Source organism: Pristis pectinata, chromosome 12 (genome assembly GCF_009764475.1).
Source record: "Pristis pectinata isolate sPriPec2 chromosome 12, sPriPec2.1.pri, whole genome shotgun sequence".
NCBI classification, from domain to species: Eukaryota; Metazoa; Chordata; class Chondrichthyes; order Rhinopristiformes; family Pristidae; genus Pristis; species Pristis pectinata.
The window spans coordinates 9371954-9392397 of NC_067416.1; the positions used below are offsets into that span (position 1 = coordinate 9371954).

The 20444-nt window shown below is 44.1% G+C and overlaps 1 protein-coding gene across 1 annotated transcript in view; it reads left to right on the top strand.

Moving 5' to 3' along the window:
• The window catches only part of LOC127576893 (VPS10 domain-containing receptor SorCS1-like), an 856973-nt gene that overhangs the window by 315585 nt on the left and 520944 nt on the right, over positions 1–20444 (top strand). The window contains exon 2 of the mRNA XM_052027714.1: positions 1440–1507. Coding sequence (XP_051883674.1) covers positions 1440–1507 — 68 coding nt within the window. The remainder of the gene's footprint in view (positions 1–1439; positions 1508–20444) is intronic.

Sequence of the window (20444 nt, forward strand, 5' to 3'; positions counted from 1 at the left end):
TCAGGAGTTCAAAGCCTCACCTCTGGAGACTCAAACATCTGATCTCATTGGCCTTCAAGTGCAGTACCATCAGGAGCACTGCACTATTGATGAGCTGTTACGCTGAGCCTTCTCAAGTGAAGGTGAAGGAATGTTGAATTAATATCAGTGTCCTTCAACTGAGATGCACATCAAAGAGTCTAACGACACAAAGGAATTCCTCAGAATGGTCTGAATAATATTTCTTCATCCATCAATATGACAGAAGAAAACAGGTTAATGATCATTTCTCCTTCTTCTGACTGTATGGAAGCCTTTGCCAAACCTTTGCCAATGCAGCACAAACCAGCACCGTTTTTGACTCTTGAAGTAATTCATTAGAGCAAGGGCTCTAAGATTGGGAGGTTAATTAGTTACTTTAAATTAAATGGAGCAATGGGATTGGTGGGATTGCTGGCATAGACTCGGTGTGCAGAATGAACTCTATTTTTGTTGTAAGGAGATGTGAAAGATGCCTTGGCATCCTTAAATGCACATGATTTCTTGTTAGAATATACAGCAAACATTTGGATCAGTGGAGCCAGTAATTAAGATAGTTCTGTCATTGTCTGAGACTGGTGTCTATGGTATCATAGAACGTCACAGCACAGTACAGGCCCTTTGGCCCACAATGTTGTGCCGATATTTTATCCTGCTCTAATATCTATTGAACCCTTCCCTCCCACATAGCCCTCCATTTTTCTATCATTCATGTGTCTATCTAAGAGTCTCTTAAACGTCCCTAATGTATCTGCCCCCACAACCTCTGCCGGCAGTGCGTTCCACGCACCCACCACTCTCTGTGTAAAAAAACTTACCTCTGACATCCCTCTTATATCTTCCTCCAATCATCTTAATCATGGCACTCCTTTTTGAATCGAATATATTCATAACAGCTGGGATTCCTTCATTGCAAGCAGTATTATCACAGTCTAAAGATAGTGCATAGTAGATCATGATGAGTACTATAGAATATTGACCTTGGCAGAATTCATTCATCTACGTTTACAGCCATTTTAACACTCAAGAGTTGGTAGTGTTGCTGGCAAGGCCAACATTTACTGCCTGGTCCTATTTGGCCTTGAACTGAATGGCTTACTGGACCATTGCAGAGGCTGTTAAGAGTCAACTATACTGCTGGTGAATCTTTGGCCCCTGCCCCTTCACTGGACATTAGCTATTACTTAGTGTCTGATAAATTTATTGATTTATTCCACATTATTTAATAAGGATTTGATTTTGTATTTCTAGATCATCAGCTTATTTCTCTGGATGTATATTTGATAACTTTATCGCTATTATACTGTACTCCTGCAAAAAATGCAATGCATTATTAGCAAATGATAAGTCTTTCTGTTAATCATTATGGTTGGATTTTACTGTTAGGGTTTGAAGTCTAATTCTGATCTTGTCTCTTTTAGGTGATTCTCATCCTGACAAAGCTCTACGACCACAATCTCGGGAGTGTCACGGAAAGCTCACTATGGAGGTAAGTGGATCTGAAAGGTCAGAAGAACAGTAAGCTGGTTAATTCAGTAGGGAGCAAACATTCAGGACTCAATGTAGTGTGAAATATTAAGGAGACAGGGACAGCTTGTGACTATCCTGAAGCATTAAGAGAAGCAATGTCTGGTCTCTCTCAGCAGCAACTGGAGTCTCGGAACTGAATTAATGAGATTTTTTTCAGTATTCCCCCGACATTAATTAAGTAGAAATTAGGACTAGGAAATACTGATATGCATTGGTTGCAGAATTGTACAATAGACACACCAAAATAAGGCAATTACATCAAAATATATCAAAGCAGGGATTATCCCATTCTGTACTTTACAGTAAGGAAATATTGTGCAAAATTGATTATTTTTTAATGGACAAAGCTATTTAGCCATACTGATAGGGCAAGCGATCTGACACAGTGTGGCATCCTGTAGAACTCTCCCTGTACCATGTAAAGGTATTTTGTCATTGAGGTACTGGAGTTCCCAATCAAACACCTACAGGGACAGTTGGAGGCGATGTCTGGCGATCGACTAATCATTCTTGGCAACTGATTAGTGTGAGGTGTTGCACTTTGGGAGGACAAACCAGGTTAGGGCTTACACAGTAAATGTTGGGCTCTGAGATGTGCAGTAGAACAGAGGGACCTGGGAATACAGGTCCATAGTTCCTTGAAAGTGGCATCACAGGTAGGGTCGTAAAGAGAGCTTTTGGCACTTTGGCCTTGGCATTGTGTGCAGATCTGGTCACCTACCTACAGGAGAGATATCAATAAGCTTGAAAGAGTGCAGAGAAAATTTACAAGGATGTTGCCGGGACTTGAGGACCTGAGTTATAGGGAAAGGTTGAATCGGTTAGGACTTTATTCCCTGGAGTGCAGGAGAATGAGCGGAGACCTTCTAGAGGTATACAAAATTATGAACGGTTTGGATAGGGTGAATTTCCCGAAGGTTGGGTGAGACTAGAACTAGAGGTCAGAGGTTTAGGATGAAAGGTGAAATATATAAGGGGAATCTGAGGGGGAACTTCTTCACTCAGAGTTGGTGCAAGTGTGGAATGAGCTGCCAGCAGACGTGGTAAGTACGGGTTCAACTGTAACACTTAAGGGAGGTTTGGATAGGTACATGAATGGGAGGGGGTTGGAGGGATATGGTCCAGGTGCTGGTAGGTGGAACCAGGCAGAAGGTCAGGTCGGCATGGACTAGATGGGCCAAAGGGCCTGTTTCTGTGCTGTAGTGCACTATGACTCTATAACTGGTGGCCTCTGTTGGACCAGAGGGCGTAAGCTTTGAGTAGGGGGTAAGACGCTTAGAGGCGATCTGAGGAGACGTCTTTATGCCCAGAGGGCAGTTGGAATCTGGAACACACCAGCTGAGCTGATGGTGATAGAGCCCCTTATAACATGTAAGGAGTATCTGAAAGAACACTTGAATCACCAAGATGTAGAAGGTGTGACCCAAGTGCTGTTAAATGTGATTCATACAGATGACAACTTGATGGTTAACATGGACATGATGGGCTGAAGGGCCTTTTTCTATACTGTATAACTCGATGACAGAGGATGTTTCCTATTGTTCTATGCATTGAGATATAACTGCATTGACAGCTGGCAAGTCACCGTGTTCCCATGTGTCACCCTGATATTGGAGTTTGAACTCTGTACTGCCTACAGTGCACAGGATTGTGACAGTATTGATACAGACGTATGTGTGTGATGAATATGTAACTCTGTTCCAAAAGGCTGCAATTGTAAGTCTTTGTACCAGTGCTGTAAATTGGTTGAAAAAATTAAAATTTAATAGCTTCGTCCACATGAAGTAAATTGCTTGGTGCTTCAGTTAAAATAATTCATAAAAGTATATCAAGTGAATCTGTCATGTGTCTGTAAGCCAACATTAACAATCAGTTCTATGCATTGATAAAAACAAATTGATTAAAATATCAATTTTCAGCTGACTGAGCTAAAATCTCAACTTTGAGTAATGTCCATTTTACAGTAGTTGGACTTTTATGTTATGCAGAGCATTAAAGCACAGCAAGACTCACAAACAGCAGTGGCCTTCAAAGTATTCTTCCTTTGGAGAATGTTGCAAACATTGCTGTGCTCTTGCAGAGAACTTGTCTGAAATTGTTCCAATGATTTCAGGGCAGGAGCTGTGGCTGGGGGAGGGGACAGTTGGCAAAGGAAGGAACAAATGCAAATACAGAGAGCATTTTTGTTCTTATTCAGTCAGGTACTAAAACCAAAAAGATTCTACATCAAACATTGATCTTCAGAGTAGAAAGCAAGCAGGATTTGTATAGACCTAGCTTTAACATTGTAATCTTTTAGAACCGCTCAAAGTGGAGCTAGGGCTTTGCTCTTTGGAGAGAAGGAGGATGAGAGGAGACATGATAGAGGTGTACAAAATATTAAGAGGAATAGATAGAGTGGACAGCCAGCGTCTCTTTCCCAGGACGCCAATGCTCAATACAAGAGGGCATGGCTTTAAAGTAATGGGTGGGAAGTTCAAGGAAGATATCAGAGGAAGGTTTTTTACCCAGAGTGGTTGCGGCATGGAATGCGCTGCCTGGGGTGGTGGCAGAGGCAGGTACATTGGTCAAATTCAAGAGATTACTAGATAAACATATGGAGGAATTTAAAATAGAGGGATATGCGGGAGGAAGGGGTTAGATAGTCTGAAGCGAGGTTTAAAGGTCGGCACAACATTGTGGGCCGAAGGGCCTGTATTGTGCTGTACTGTTCTATGTTCTAAAGTGCATTTTAGCTCCTTATGACTCCCATAAGCCTAGTTGGAAAGGTAGTGGGGAACTAGTAATAACATCTGAGTCCTTATGACTGTTCATGAAGAACAGCTTGCGCATGACTTTTATCAACAGGGTCATAAACAATAGTTTTTATGTTTAATGATTCAATATAATTCATTGCCTTTCCTTGTAGAGTTGGTAATGTTTTGAAGATTTTATTGGAGCTTAAGGTAAATTGAGAATGGTTATATCATGAAAACCAATCTAAGCATTGATTAATTTATTAAATTGACAAATGAGACTTATTATTTACTTATTAACATTCTAAAGAATAGCTGCTGATTTGAGTTAACTTTATGGACTTATTTATAACTTTATTTTTGAAAGGTATTTTATTTATGGAAGAACTTACATTGTGCAAAGCAGCATTTCTCTACTATAGATCTAATATCACACAGACAGCTTCTCCCCAGAGTCTCTGCAATGTTCAGTCCTAAACATTGTTGCAGTGTTTGCACAGAGAGCAGTTGGTCATAAGGTACAGTTCTTCAAGTGGAATAAAACAACATTACATAAGCCACATACTTTGCAGTGGGTCAGGCAATGGCCATTTACATCATGAGAGAGTCTGAACACTGCTCTTTGATATTCAATGTTCCTTTATCATTACTGCATTGAAGTCCTGCTCTGCCCTAACCAATAGGACTGTTGGAGAGCCTTTATCACATGGATTGAAGGAGCTCTGGAAGGTTGATCACTGCTACCACCACCTTGGGGGAATTTAGGGATAAATGCTGGCCTTTGCCAATGATACCCACAGCCTTCGAATGAATGATAAGTGAGAGCCTAGGGACAGGGTTTGTGAAGGGGATTAAAGTTGATGGGTTTGGTCTGCCCATTATATAGTTGGAGGAAATATCTGCTCATCAAGTAGGGGAAGTCCAGCATGGAGTCTGACTATCAGAGACAGCAGAGGGTGAAGACAGATGCTGGTGAGGAAAATCTGGGGCTTGTTAAGATACATGTAGAAAGTTAAAGTGGAAGAGGAAGAGGAAAACCAGGAAAAGGTAGACAAGTGTAAAAGAGCAGGAAGAACATAAGAAAAATAGACCATAGCACACTACGACACAGTACAGGCCCTTCGGCTCACAATGTTGTGCCGACATTTTATCCTGCTCTAAGATCTATCTAACCCTTCCCTCCCACATAGCCCCCCATTTTTTTTTATCATTCATGTGTCTAAGAGTCACTTAAATGTCCCTAATGTATCTGCCCCCACAACCTCTGCAGGCAGTGCGTTCCACGCACCCACCACTCTCTGTGTAAAAAACTTACCCCTGACATCCCCCTTATGCCTTCCTCCAATCACCTTAAAGTTATGTCCCCTCGTGTCAGCCATTGTCGCCCTGGGAAAAAGTCTCTGACTGTCCACTCGATCTATGCCTCTCATCATCTTGTACACCTCTATCAAATCACCTCTCATCCTCCTTCTCTCCAAAGAGAAAAGCCCTAGCTTGCAAGGAGCAGGAGTAGGCCACCAGGCCCCTCAAGCCTGGCCCTCCATTCAATATGATCATGAGTGATTTTTCACTGACCTCAACTGTTCTGGACCAGTTCCTCATAATCCTCAATTTCCCAATCTTTCAAAAATTTATCTGCTTAAATACTCCCAGTGATCTATCCACCTTAAACACTTCAATGATCCATCCACCTTTGAATGCTCTAACCTCCACAAACCTCTTGCACAAAGAATTCTAAACATTCTAAACATGATGTCAGGAGAGGAGTGGATATTGAATATTCCTGGTTTTCAGTGTTTTAAGAGGGATAGGGAAGGGGGGAGAAGAGGAGGAGGGGTGGCGATACTGGTCAGGGACACTGTTACGGCTGTGGAAAGGATGGATGTTGTATAAGGATCATCCCTAGAGTCTGTATGGGTGGAATTAAGGAACAAGAAAGGAGCAGTTACTCTACTAGGAGTATTCTATAGGCCCCCCGGTAGCAGTAGAGATATAGAGGAGCAGATTGGCAGGCAGTGTTTGGAGAGAAGCAAAAATAACAGGGTTGTTATAATGGGAGACTTCAACTTCCCAAATATAGACTGGAACCTGCTTAGTGCCAAAGGTTTAGGTGGGACGGAATTTGTTAAATGTGTCCAGGAGGGATTCCTGACGCAGTATGTTGACAGGCCGACTAGAGGGAATGCCATGTTAGATCTAGTTTTAGGAAATGAACCGGGACAAGTGAAGGATCTATTGGTGGGTGAGCATTTGGGGGACAGTGACCATTGCTCCATAACCTTTAAAATTGTCATGGACAGGGACAGGTGCAGAGAGGACAAGAGGATTTTTAATTGGGGAAGCGCGAACTATGAGGCTATGAGGAGAGAACTTGGGAGTGTAAACTGGGATGTCCTTTTTGAAGGAAAATGTACCATGGAGATGTGGTCGATGTTCAGGGATCTTATGCAGGATGTTAGGGATAAATATGTCCCGGTGAGGCAGAGAAGGAATGGCAGGGTGAAGGAACCGTGGGTGACGAGAGAGGTGGAATGACTTGTTAGGGAGAAGAAGGTAGTGTACATGAGGTATAAGCAGCAAGGTTCAGACAGGGCCCGTGAAGAATATAGGGTAGCGAGGAAGGAACTTAAGAAAGGGCTGAGGAGAGCTAGAAGGGGACATGAAAAGGCGTTGGCTAGTAGGGTTAAGGAAAATCCCAAGGCCTTTTTCAAGTATGTGAAGGGTAGGAGGATGGCTAGGGTAAAGGTAGGTCCGATTAAGGACAAAGGTGGGAGAATTTGCCTGGAGGCGGTGGAAGTGGGAGAAGTTCTCATTGAGTACTTCTCTTCGGTATTCACCAGGGAGAGGGGTCTTGATGACGCGGAAGGGAGTGCTGGTAGGGGTAATGTTCTCGAGGTTGTAGCTATCAAGAGAGAGGATGTGTTGAAGTTGTTAAATAATATTAAGACAGATAAATCTCCGGGGCCTGACGGGATTTTCCCCAGGCTGCTTCGAGAGGCTCGGGAGGAGATTGTTGAACTGCTGGTAAGGATCTTTGAGTCTTCGTTGTCCACGGGAATGGTGCCAGAGGATTGGAGGGTTGCGAATGTTGTCCCCTTGTTCAAAAAAGGTAATAGGGATAGGCCAGGGAATTATAGACCGGTGAGTCTCACGTCTGTGGTGGGTAAGCTGTTAGAAAGGATTCTAAGGGATAGGATTTATGAACACCTAGAGAATCATGGACTGGTTAGGGACAGCCAACATGGCTTTGTGAAGGGAAGATCTTGCCTCACAAGCCTGATAGAGTTCTTTGAGGAGGTGACCAGGAAGATTGATGAGGGCAGTGCGGTGCATGTGGTTTACATGGATTTTAGTAAGGCGTTTGATAAGGTTCCTAATGGTAGGCTTCTTTAGAAGGTCAGAGGCCAAGGGATCCAAGGAAGCTTGATGTGTGGATTAGGAATTGGCTTGCATGTAGAAAGCAGAGGGTTGTGGTGGAAGGAGTGCCCTCGGATTGGAAGGCAGTGACTAGTGGTGTCCCGCAGGGATCGGATCTGGGACCTCTACTTTTTGTGATATTTATAGATGACTTAGATGAGGGGGTGGAGGGCTGGGTTAGTAAGTTTGTGGACGACACTAAGATAGGTGGTGTTGTGGATAGTGTGGAGGGCTGTCGGAGCTTACAGAGGGATATTGATAGGGTGCAGAGCTGGGCTGACAAGTGGCAGATAGAGTTCAATCCGGAGAAGTGTGAGGTGGTACACTTTGGAAGGACAAACTCCAGGGCAGAGTACAGGGTAAACGGCAAGGTACTTGGCAGTGTGAAGGAGCAGAGGGATCTGGGGGTTCATATTCACAGTTCATTGAAAGTTGCCTCACAGGTGGAAAGAGCAGTTAAGAAGGCCAATGGGATGTTGGCTTTCATAAGTCGCGGGATTGAGTTTAAGAGCTGCGAGGTGATGATGCAGCTTTACAAAACTCTAGTTAGGCCACACTTAGAGTACTGTGTTCAGTTCTGGTCGCCTCATTATAGGAAGGATGTGGAGGCGTTGGAGAGGGTGCAGAGGAGATTTACCAGGATGCTGCCTGGATTAAAGAGTATTGAATATGAGGAGAGGCTTAAGGTGCTAGGGCTTTATTCACTGGAAAGGAGGAAGATGAGAGGAGACATGATAGAGGTATATAAGATATTGAGAGGAATAGATAGAGTAGACAGTCAGCGCCTCCTTCCCAGGGCACCAATGCTCAAGACGAGAGGGCATGGCTTTAAGGTTACGGGTGGGAGGTTCAGGGGAGATGTCAGGGGGAGGTTTTTCACCCAGAGAGTGGTTGGTGCATGGAATGCACTGCCTGGGGTGGTGGTGGAGGCAGATACATTGGACAGGTTCAAGAGCTTGTTGGATAGGCATATGGAGGAGTGTGGGATGGGGAGATATGCGGGAGGAAGGGGTTAGGTAGTGTGAGGGTGGTTTGATGGACGGCACAACATGGTGGGCCCAAGGGCCTGTTTTGTGCTGTATGGTTCTGTGGTTCTATGGTTCACCACCCTCTGTGAAAAGAAATTTCTACGCACCTGAGTTTTAAGTTACCATCGCCCCCACCCCCCTTCCCCCACCACCAACCTCCCTATCTTGTAACTATGTCCCCTTGTTTGAGGTTTTCCACTGTGGAAGCATTTCAATGTCAGGCCTCCTAGGAATCTTACATGTTTTAATAAGATCATTCCCTAGTTCTTCTAAATTTCAAAGAGTGTAGAATAAGAGAAACAGAGTGAGGGAGAGAGTGACCATGGAAACAAATTAAGAAGACCTGAGGTTTTTGAAGTATCTAGATGATGTGAGCTCTTAAGAACATGTCCCAGGTTTCTATTGATTAACCTTTGTGTATATTTGCCTTGTTGCAAGAATAAGCTTATAATAAAATTCTACCTGCTTCGTTACAGTACAGAAACAGTGTCAGGATGTATTTATGAGCTCCTTATGCTTAATCTCAACTGAAAGCAGCTGTTCACACTTTCTGAACACAATAATTGCTGTTCTCATCTTCCTGGAGTTTTACTAGGCTGTGCACTCCATGTCTGCATATTGTGAGATTCACACAATCAGCTATTTTTCCTTGAGCATTTCACAGGACTCACGCAGTCATTTTTCACAGATTAACGTTTGTAAATACACTTCAATTTTTGTGCCAGTTTTTAAACTTGTGGAGGTAAAAATTCTTCAGATGTCAAGTGTACCAACACCATGACAATTTGGTGTAACCACAAAAAGGTGTTTTGAGAAACAAGAGACTGCAGATACTGGAATCTAGATGAAAAACACTATGATGCTGGAGGAACTCAGCAGGCCAGGCAGCACCTATGGAGAAAAGCAGGTGGTCAATGTTTCGGGTCAGGACCCTTCTTCAGGACTGGAGATAGGAAAAGGGGGAAGCCCAATATATAGATGGGAAAAGCAGAGCAGTGATAGGTGGACAAAAGAGGGGAGGCGGGGTGGGCACAGGGTGGTGATAGGTAGATGCAGGTAAGAGATAGGCAGGTGCGGGGGCGGGGGGGGTGAGGTTGTGGGGAAGGCAGGTGGTGATTACTTAAAGTGGGAGAATTCAATGTTCATGCCATTAGGCTGCAAGGTTCCAAGATGGAAAATGAGGTGCTGTTCCTCCAGTTTGCGCTTGGAATTCTCCTGGCAGTGGAGGAAGCTGAGAACTGACATACCTGTGATAGTGTGGGAGAGGGAGTTGAAGTGACTGGCAATGGGGAGATGCAGATTGCGGTTACGGACAGAGCGTAGGTGTTCTGCGAAATGGTCACCTAGTCTGCGTTTGGTCTCACCAATGTAGAGGTGGCCATACTTGGAGCACTGAATGCAGGAGATGATATTAAGGGTTTTGATTTCAGTTGAAGTAGTAAATGATTCTCTCTTCTCTCCTCTTCCATCAGGTAGAAGATACAGGTGCCTGAGAGCACATACCACCAGATTTAAGGACAGCTTCTACCCCACTGTGATAAGACTATTGAACAGTTCCCTTATACAATGAGAAGGACTATGACCTCACGACCTATCTTGTTGTGACCTTGCACCTTATTGCACTGCACTTTCTCTGTAGCTGTGACACACTACTTTGTAATGTTACTGTTTTTACCTGTACTACATCAATGCACTTTGTACTAGCTCAATGTAACTGCACTGTGTAATGAATTGACCTGTACGATCGGTTTGTAAGACAAGCTTTTCACTGTACCTTGGTACAAGTGACAATAATAAACCAATACCAATACCAACGAAGAAATTATTTGTAATTGGAGTATTGTGTGCAGTTCTAGTTGCCCCGTTACAGCAAGGATGTGGAGGCTTTGGAAAGGGTGCAGAAGAGGTTTACCAGGATGCTCTCTGGATTAGAGGTTATGAGCTATAAGGAGAGGCTGGACAAACTTGGGTTGTTTTCTCTGGAGCAGCGGAGGCTGAGGGGAGACCTGACAGAAGTTCATTAAATTCTGAGAGGCATAGATAAGGCAGACAGTCAGAATCTTTTTCCCAGTGTTGAAATGTTAAGTACTATAGGAGATGCATTTACGGTGAGAGGGGAAAGTTTAAAGGAGATGTGCAGGGCAAGTTCTTTTACAGAGAATGGTAGGTGCCTGGAATGGTCTGCCAGGGGTAGAGGTGAAGCAGGTACGATAATGGCTTTTAGATAGACACATGAATATGCAGAGAATGGAGGGATATGGATCTTGTACAAGCAGAAGAGAGATCAGAATCAGGTTTATTATCACTGACTTGAATGTCGTGAAATTTGTTGTTTTGTGGCAGCAGTACAGTGCAAAGGTATAACATTTCTGTAAAGTACAAAATAAATAAATTGTGCAAAAGAGGAATAACGAGGTAGTGTTCATGGGTTCATGGATCATTCAGGAATCTGATGGCAGACGGGAAGAAGCTGTTCCTAAATCGCTGAGTGTGGGTCTTCAGGCTCCTGTACCTCCTCCTCGATGGTAGCAAAACGGCTAGATTAATTCTTACAGTCTTACATGTGGGGATTTACATTGATGTGGAATCCACCTCATCTTCAAAATAAGCTTGACAATGGCATGGAGTCAGTAGGGACTGCAGATGCTGGAATCTGGAGCAAAACATCAAACTGCTGGAAGAACTCAGTGGGTCCAGCAATATCTGTGGAGGCAAAGGGATGGTCGACGTATCAGGTCAATATCTTGCATCAGGACTGAGTGTTGAGGAAAAGTTGCCAATGTAAAGAAGTGAGAGGGAGAGTGAGACGGGCAGGTAGGTGATAGGTGGAACCAGGTGAGGTGAGCAGATGGAGTCAGGTGGGGAAGGTGGAGGGGGGAGTTTAGAGTAGAGGCTGGTAGATAATAGGTGGAAACAGGTAAGGAAGAAAAAAAATAAGCAGCTGGAGCTAGGTGGGGGAAGATAGAGGCTGGAAGGTGAAAAGTGGACAATAAGCTTGAAAATAAGTTGTTTTTGGAGCCTAGCTGTTATAGTTACAGAGGTTAATATGCAACTGGCTAGAACTTCCTCAATTGCTCCAGTGGTGCAGATGGTAGTGCTGCTGCCTCACAGCTCCAGTGAACCGGATTCAATCCTGATCTCCGATGCTGTCTACGTGGAGTTTGCACGTTCTTCCAGTGACCATGTGGGTTTCTCCCGCGTGCTGCAGTTTCCTCCCACATCCCGAAGACGTGTAGGTTAATAGGTCACGGTAAATTGTTCCTATTGCTATAAATTGATGGCATGTGGATGGGAATAGGATTAGTGCAAACGGGTGCTTGATGGTCTTGGACTTGGTGAGTCGAAGGGGTTATTTTCATGCAGTATGACTCTAACTCAATAACAAATGCACACCAATGACTTTTTCAGGCATGATTACTTAATGTGTTGTGTGAACTTCTCCCAATGTCCCCCTAACTATCTCCCAACCCTCCTCAACTGAACTCCTGATTCATTCCCCCATACCGATTGGTATTGGTTTATTATTGGTACCGTGAAAAACTTGTCTTGCATACTGTTCATGCAGATCAATTCATTACACAGTGCATGGAAGTAGCACAAGGCAAAACAAATGTCCAGTCCACCCATCTCTCAAAACCCTCCGTATACCAATTCACAGCCTCTCCAGATCCTGACCATTGCTGACCTACCACCTGTACCCTGGCAGGCAACATTTTGGATCTGCAACCCTTTGTCATGTTGGATGCTTGACTGGGCAATGTGCAACTTTGTATCTTGGCCTGTGTTAAGTTTGCGTTTAAATGAGATCCAGGGATTCCAAAAAGCAGTGCATTCAACTTCTAAGACTGGCTGTCCATTTTAAAACCAGACAGTTGCCACTTTGCAGAAGTGAGGCCACATTTGGAGTATTGTCTTCCGTTTTGGTCACCCTGCTATTGGAAAGGTGCCATTAAGCTGGAAAAAGTGCAGAAAAGGTTTACGAGGATGTTGCCAGGAATTGAGGGACTGAGTTATGGAGGGAGATTGCGCAGGCTAGGACTATATTCATTGGAGCATAAGAGAATGAGAGTGATTTTACAGAGGTGTATACAATCATGAGGGGCATAGATAGGGTGAATGCACACAGTTTCCTAGAGTTGGGGAATCAAGAACAAGAGGGCATAGTCTTGAGGTGAGAGGGGAGAAATGTAATAGGAACCTGAGGGGCAACGGTTTCACCCAGAGGGTGGTCCTTACATGGAATGAGTTGCTAGAGGAAGTGGTTGAGGAAGGTACATTAACAACATATAAAAGATACTTGGACAAGTACATGGATAGGAAGGGTGTAGATGGATATGGGCCAAATACAGGCAAATGGAACTAGCTTAGATGGGCACTTGGTCGGCATGGACCAATTGCCCAGAAAGCCTGTTTCCATTCTGTATGACACTATTAGCACCCAGGATTGGATCTGTTGGTGGTTCGTCATCCCCTGATGTTTCGCACCTTCCCAGAACATGAGACATCCCAGCATCCTTTCCGGCCAAGTAAATACTATTTTGAAACGTAGTCATTGTTCTAATGTAGGGCGAGCAGTGGCCAATTTGTGCAGAGCAAGCTCCCACAAACACATTGAGCTCCGGGCAGGGGAGACTTCTCGTTCCATTTATTTCATTGGCCTTGTTTGGAAGAAAAGTGTGTATTTAATTTACCTCTCTTTAACCTCCACCTGTTCGTTGTGAAAATCCGAATTAAATGTGTTTTGCACATTGATATTCTTGTCTTGATGAGTGGAACATAACTCACAGTTTTGATGTGAATGCACGCTGGTACTAACAGCCTGGGATGTAACTGCTAACTGCTGCTGCCGTGTGTTAAAATAGCCATGTGGCAGCTGTAGTGACTCCCCAGCAATATGTCAACTGTTGGCTGCTCAGCTTCTGATTCCTGCAGCCACTCTTTATGACATACCATGTATTAACTTCAGGTTTTATGGTCTGTCATTATTTTCTTTTGCTACTAATGGGCAATAAGGGACAGATCTCCCACCTTATCCTTGTTCTGGGTAACCTGGTGGAAGTTCTGGTATCCTCGGCTGGTGTTGAGTGAAGCTGGCAGCCAGCAGTGTTTCCCTCATCCCTCCCGCACACCCCCGCTCCCCCACTGTTCTGGTAAACTCCTAAACTCCTCACAGAACCAACTGAATGGTATGATCTGTCCGTCTGTCTGACTGTCTGTCTGTCTCTCCCTCTCTCCCTCTCCTCTCTCCTCTCTCCCTCTCTCCCCTCTCTCTCCTCCCCTCTCTCCTCTCCTCTCCTCTCCTCCCCCTCCTCTCTCCTCTCCTCCCCCTCCTCTCTCCTCTCCTCTCCTCTCCTCTTCTCCTCTCCCTCCCACTCTCTGTCTGTCTGTGTGTGTGTCCGTCTGTCTCCCTCTCTCTTTCTCTCTCTTGGAGTCCTGCCTGCTGGCCTGTGGGAATAGTACTGGGGAGGAGCTGCACTGTCAGAAATATCGTTAAACTAAGGCTCTGGTTCTGCAAAGAGATCCACTCTTTTGAAGAAGAGAAGGGGAGTTCTCACTGCAGAGATGGGCAGTACTTATCCCTCAATCAGTGAAATCAGTTGCTTGGTCATTTTTTCATTTCTGTTTCAGGGAATTTACATTGCACAGTTTTGTTTCCTATATTTCAACAGTGACTACCCTTGCAAAGTCTGCCATTGCATGGTGTTGTGTAGCTTGTCTTTCTTTTATAATTGCCAGGATAAATTCACGTTGATGAAATGGGTTCCATTTCAAGACAAGGACGTTGCTTTACAAAATATATCCTGGTCTAGTGTCCACACTGAATAACTTGAGAGGACAAGGAAATGTGGATGAGGAACTGGACTTTCAGTTCAGGTGTCTGATCTACCTCCCGCCTGATGAGAATCTCCTCACTTAGCAGGACATAAGAACCCAATGTGAACTGAGTTTTGGGAGGCTCCATTCCAGGATCCTCTGCACCTGGATCCCACAATACTAAAATATTAGAGTGACTGGCCCAAGGGTGATTGATCAGAAGATGAGGGTTAACTCGGCCTTTTCTCCTTGGAGTGACGGAGGATGAGGGGTGACCTGATAGAGGTGTATAAGATGATAAGAGGCATTGATTGTGTGGATAGTCAGAGGCTTTTTCCCAGGGCTGAAATGGTTGCCACAAGAGGACACAGGTTTAAGGTGCTGGGGAGTAGGTACAGAGGAGATGTCAGGGGTAAGTTTTTTACTCAGAGAGTGGTGAGTGCGTGGAATGGGCTGCCGGCAACGGTGGTGGAGGCGGATACGATAGGGTCTTTTAAGAGACTTTTGGATTCGTACATGGAGCTTGGAAAAATGTCCCTACCTTAGAAATTACTAGGCTTACCCATAGCCCTCTAAGCCTAGTAATTTCTAAGGTAGAGACATGTTCGGCACAACTTTGTGGGCCGAAGGGCCTGTATCGTGCTGTAAGTTTTCTATGTTCTAAGATGCATGGGATGAAGATTAAGGAAATTCTACTGTACCCTACTTGAAGGATCTTTGATTCAGATGATGGACCCCAACAACCACACTGATATATCGCACCACAATGCAGTGTAGTTTGAACAATTCATTTAAAAGATAGCTCAGGGGAACATTAAACATCAAGTGCTCTTGGTCGATCTATCAAGCTATTTGCTTAGCAACCAAACTCATCAACTGGCCATCAGCCCAGTGATCGTCACAGAACAAAGGCAGAGAGGTTAGCTGATGTTATTTTTAGCAGCATCCATCTTCCTTAAAACTGCCAGCAAAAGGCTTGTTTCGTCACGTTCTTTCAGTGGAGGGCCCTCGTGGAAATTCCCACCTGTGGCGGAGTGCTCTAGCTGTGAGCGAAGACTTTTAGATAAATTCGTCCATCCTTTGCTGCAAAGATGTATCAGTCAGACACAACAGCAACCTGACGGCCTGGATTCTCTGAGTCCCCTGGTTACTCCAGTATGGTCAATCTGCCTGATTATCTGTTGTCTCAATGGTTCCATCAGTGGAGACTCGCAGAAATTATCACATAGCTTTCTCCAGGCACATCAACTGTACAGAATAATGAATCTCTCAGAACCCAGTTTCATTAAAGTTTATAATTTATTTAGAATAATATATAATAGCCGGTAAATAATTAATATGTTATATTTCAATGTTTTTACTTCTCTCCTCCAAGGCAATTATCTCATTGCTTCACGTGCGAGGTCAATGTCCTGCTTCTACTGTTAATTGCATCATTCCCACTGTATCTCTCTCTCCCTCTCTCTCTCTCTTTCTCTCTCTCTCTCTTTCACCCCCCCGCAGTACACTGCCTGTGGCCCTACAGGTGTCATCTGCTCTTTGACACTTTGTTGACATGCCTTTGTTGATATACCTATTCTTGATGATTGAAAGTGGCCACACAAATTGATAAGGTGGTAAAGAAGGCATATAACATGCTTGCCTTTATTAGTTGAGGCATCGACTGCAAGCATCAGGGAGTTATGTTGCAACTTTATAAAACTCTGGTCAGGCCGCATCTGGATTATTGCCTTCAATTGTGGTCACCCCATTATAGGAAGGATGAAGGCTTTGGAGAAGGTACAGAAGAGGATAACCTCATTATGACCTTGCATCTTACTGTCTACCTGCACTGCACTTTCTCTGGAACTGTAACACTTTATTCTGCATTCTGTTATTGTTTTGCCTTGATGCTTCAATGCACTGTTGTAATGAATTGATCTGTACGAATGGTACACAAGACAAGTTTTTCACTGTACCTCGGTACATGTGACAATAATAAACCAATTTACCAGAATGCTGCCTGGGTTAGAGGGCATGTGCTATAAGAAGAGGTTGGACAAACTTGGGTTGTTTTCTCTGGAGTGGTGGAGGCTGAGGGGAGACCTGATAGAAGTTTATAAAATTGCTTAATTAGTGTTTAAGAGGCTCTTAGATAGGCACATGTATATGCAGAGAATGGAGGGATATGGACCTTGTGCAGGCAGAAGAGATTAGTTTAATTAGGTGTCATTACCTAAATTAGTGGGCTGAAGGGTCTATTCCTGTGCTTTACTGTTCCATGGTCTGTGTTGACTCAGAATGGTGATCAGAGGATACAGACGATGTGGCTGAGAGACCGCCTGCCTGCCCCTCATCCAGTGTTTCATTGGTCATAGAGAGGCCAAGTTTTGCATTCACAAAATCCACACTCCCTGTCTTTGAAGTGTGACGTTGGAAATATACCTATTCCCACACAACAAGCTCTCACAAAACCCAATTTGGTCAAAGTGTGGCATGGAGGTGCTGTAGGTAGTGTTGCTGCAACACAGTTTCAAGGACCCAGCTTTGATCCTGACCTCTGGTACTTTCTGTTTGCACATTCTCACTGTTTATCATGTGGGTTTTCCTCACCTTGCTCCAGTCTCTTTCCACATCCCAAATACGTGCTGGTCGGCAAGTTAATTGGTCATGGTAAATTACCCCATGTGTAAGTGGGTAGTGGGAGAATCAGGAGGAAGTTGATGAGAATGTGGGAGAGAATAGTTTAAAGGAAATAAGTGGGGATATGCGATTGATTACTCTGGGAGCCAGTATAGAATTGATAGGCTGGGAGCCAGTATGGAATTGATAGGCTGTATAGTTTCCTTCCTTGTCAGGAAGGTTTAAGGGTGCATGTCCCACTGTGTGTGAAAACCTGAATAAAAAAAATCCAGGTTGTCGCTCATGTTTAGAATGGAGGGAGTGCTGCATTATCAGAGGTGCCATCTTGGGATGAGAGATTAAAGTGGGGCCCCGTGTGTCCTCTCCAGAAAATACAAACAATCCCATGCCAGTATTTTAAACCAGACCATGTGGAGTTCTCCCCTCTTGCCCTGGATGACATTTCCCCACATTCAATGAGACTAACGAATGATTGTTAGTGCGCTGTGTTTTTGTGGGATCTCCCTGTGCAGAAGCTGGTTGCTCCATTTTCCCTAATTGCTTCAATGGCTGCTCTTCAAAGAGTACTTCATTGGTTGCAAAGCACTTGGAGATGACCAGAGATTGTGAAGGTTGCCTCACAGATAAAAGTCATTTTCATAGATCAACAGCGAGAGAGATACTGAGATTCTTGATCATTATAGCCCCTTACCCATTGGAACTTGCTCAGTTGTGACTGAGTTGGCACTTAACTAAAGTGTTAAGAATTTAAAACAGGAGGAGGCCGTTTGGCTTCTTATGCCTATGCTATCATTCTTTAAAGGTCATGATTGACCGATCACCTCAGCGCACTTTCCTGCACTAATCCCATTCCCCTTGATTCCCTTAATATCTAAAAATAGATCTCTTTCTTGGAATTACTCAGCAACTGAGCCTCCTCAGCCCCCTGGGATAGGGAATTCCTAAAATTCACCACCTTCTGTGTGATGGAGTTTCTTCTCATTTCTCTCCTGAATGGCTGGCCCCTTTATTTTGGAACTGTGACCCCAAGTTCCAGACACCTCAGTCAGTGGAAACATCATCTCTGCATCTAATCTGTCAAGTCCTGTATGAATATTGTATGTTTCAGTTGAGAGTTACAGGTGAGTGTGTGTGTGCTATTACACAGTTGTGAAGGGAACCTCTCCTCCCCTTTAATACAAGCAGATAAAACTGATGCAGATCAATGTAAACCTGTTTTAAAATCCCAGGTTACCATGGAGAATGTAATTGTTCAGTTGATATCTTCCACTTATTTATAGCTCCTGTTTAACACAGCTGCATAGAGCTGTGTTTCTTCACCTCTTAGGTACGGAATATTTATTCTACGGTCTAATTGTGCTGCATCTGACCTTTCAACAGTTCCTAAACTAATCAGCTCCAGCCATTTGATTAATTAATTTTCCATATGAAGTGTGGCTGATATTAAAGAGCAGGCTTGGCTGCAAAATATTAGTTTAAGAATTTTAGTGACAGTTATGATTTATTAATGTGCTTGTCAAAGGGAATGTGCCGCCTCTGTGTCCCTTGCCAGAGTTTCACTCTGATTTGTTCTCTCATTTTAATCCGAAGGGGTAACAGACCTGTAAATCTGCCAGATTGTTGGGCTTCCTCTCTACCTCCCTTTCTTCTGCTTGGCCGTGTGTTTATGAGGAGATTGGTGGTGGCGGGAGGGAGGTTTTATTCAGTTGAATGGACAGCCCTTCTCAGGCACCGTCCAGTTCTTGCGTCCACTCAACCTTCAAAAACGCGCTAGGTCACACAAAACATCGAACAGTACAGCACAGGAACAGGCCCCTTGGCCCACAATGTTGTGCCAAACTAATTAAGTTAATGACACTTAATCCCCTCTGCCTGCACATGGTCCATATTCCTCCATTCCCTGCATATCCGTGTGCCTATCTAAGAGTGTTTTAAATGCCTCTGTCATATCTACCTCCACCACCACCCCTGGCAGCATATTCCAGGCACCCACCACTCTCTGTGTAAAAAATATGCCCTGCACGTCTCCTTTGAACTTTCCCCCGTCACCTTAAATGCATGCCCTCCAGTATTAGACATTTTGACCCTGGGAGGAAGATACAGACTGTCTTTCCTATCTATGTCTCTCATAATTTTGGAAACTTCTATCAGGTCTCCCCTCAGCCTCCGCTGCTCCAGAGAAAACAGCCCTAATTTGTCCAACCTCTCCTTATAACCTCTAATCCAGGCTGCATCCTGGTAAACCTCTTCTGCACCCTCTCCATAGCCTCCATATCCTTCCTATGATGGGGTGACCAGAATAGAATGCCATACTCCAGAGTATAAGTGGAAGATGTAAAGAAAGTCTTGCACTTTTATAGTGCCTTTCACAGCATTGAGGTGTCTCTAAGCTGCTTCTGAAATGCTTCGGAAGTAAGATGGTCAGTCTGTGCCCAACAAGATCCCACAAGCAGCAACATGATAAGGAACAAATCATTTGCTTTCGTGATAGAGATTGAGGGATAAATATTGGCCTCAGGACATGGGTGATTACTGATTCCTCCGGAACAGGCTCAATCTGGGCAGAACATCCCACTTTTCTTCTCCTAACGAATAGATGTGCCCGTGACTGCCACAAGGTGTCAGGGAATCACCTGGGCAGAGAAACTGGAAGAGAATTTGGAAGGGAAAACCACAGTTGGCTAACACCAAGTTTGCATGGAGCCATATAACGCAGAAGCAGGCCCTTCAGCCTATCGAATATGTGCTGAGCATCAAACACTCATTTACACTAATCCTACACTTATATCATCCCCATATTTTCCCCTGTTTCCCTGTACAGGTAAGTATTGGTATTGGTATTGGTTTATTATTGTCACTTGTACCGAGGTACAGTGAAAAACTTGTCTTACAACATGTCTGAGGGCCCAACCCTTTACAAAACTATGGATAAGAAATAAGCAAGCACTATCAATGATTCTCCCAAACTGACCAATCTTGCTTGACCTGGAGGCCATCAAACTGCCTTCCTTAGATACAATGACAAGCTCTGTTTATGTATTACCTTCAAGACGGGTAAACACCTCAAGGTTCTGCACAATATTATGAGTCAAAATTAGACAGCAAACCACATTTTAAGTCCAGTTCCAAAAGACGGGTTTTAAGGAAGACCTTACAGGAGAAAGAGAGTTTGAGGTGGAGAGGTTGTGAGAGGATTTTCCAGAGCTAAGGGCCTTGGTAGTTGATGGTGTACCTGTCAACGATGGAGTGATTATTTTTGGGTCAGAATTATTGGAGGTAA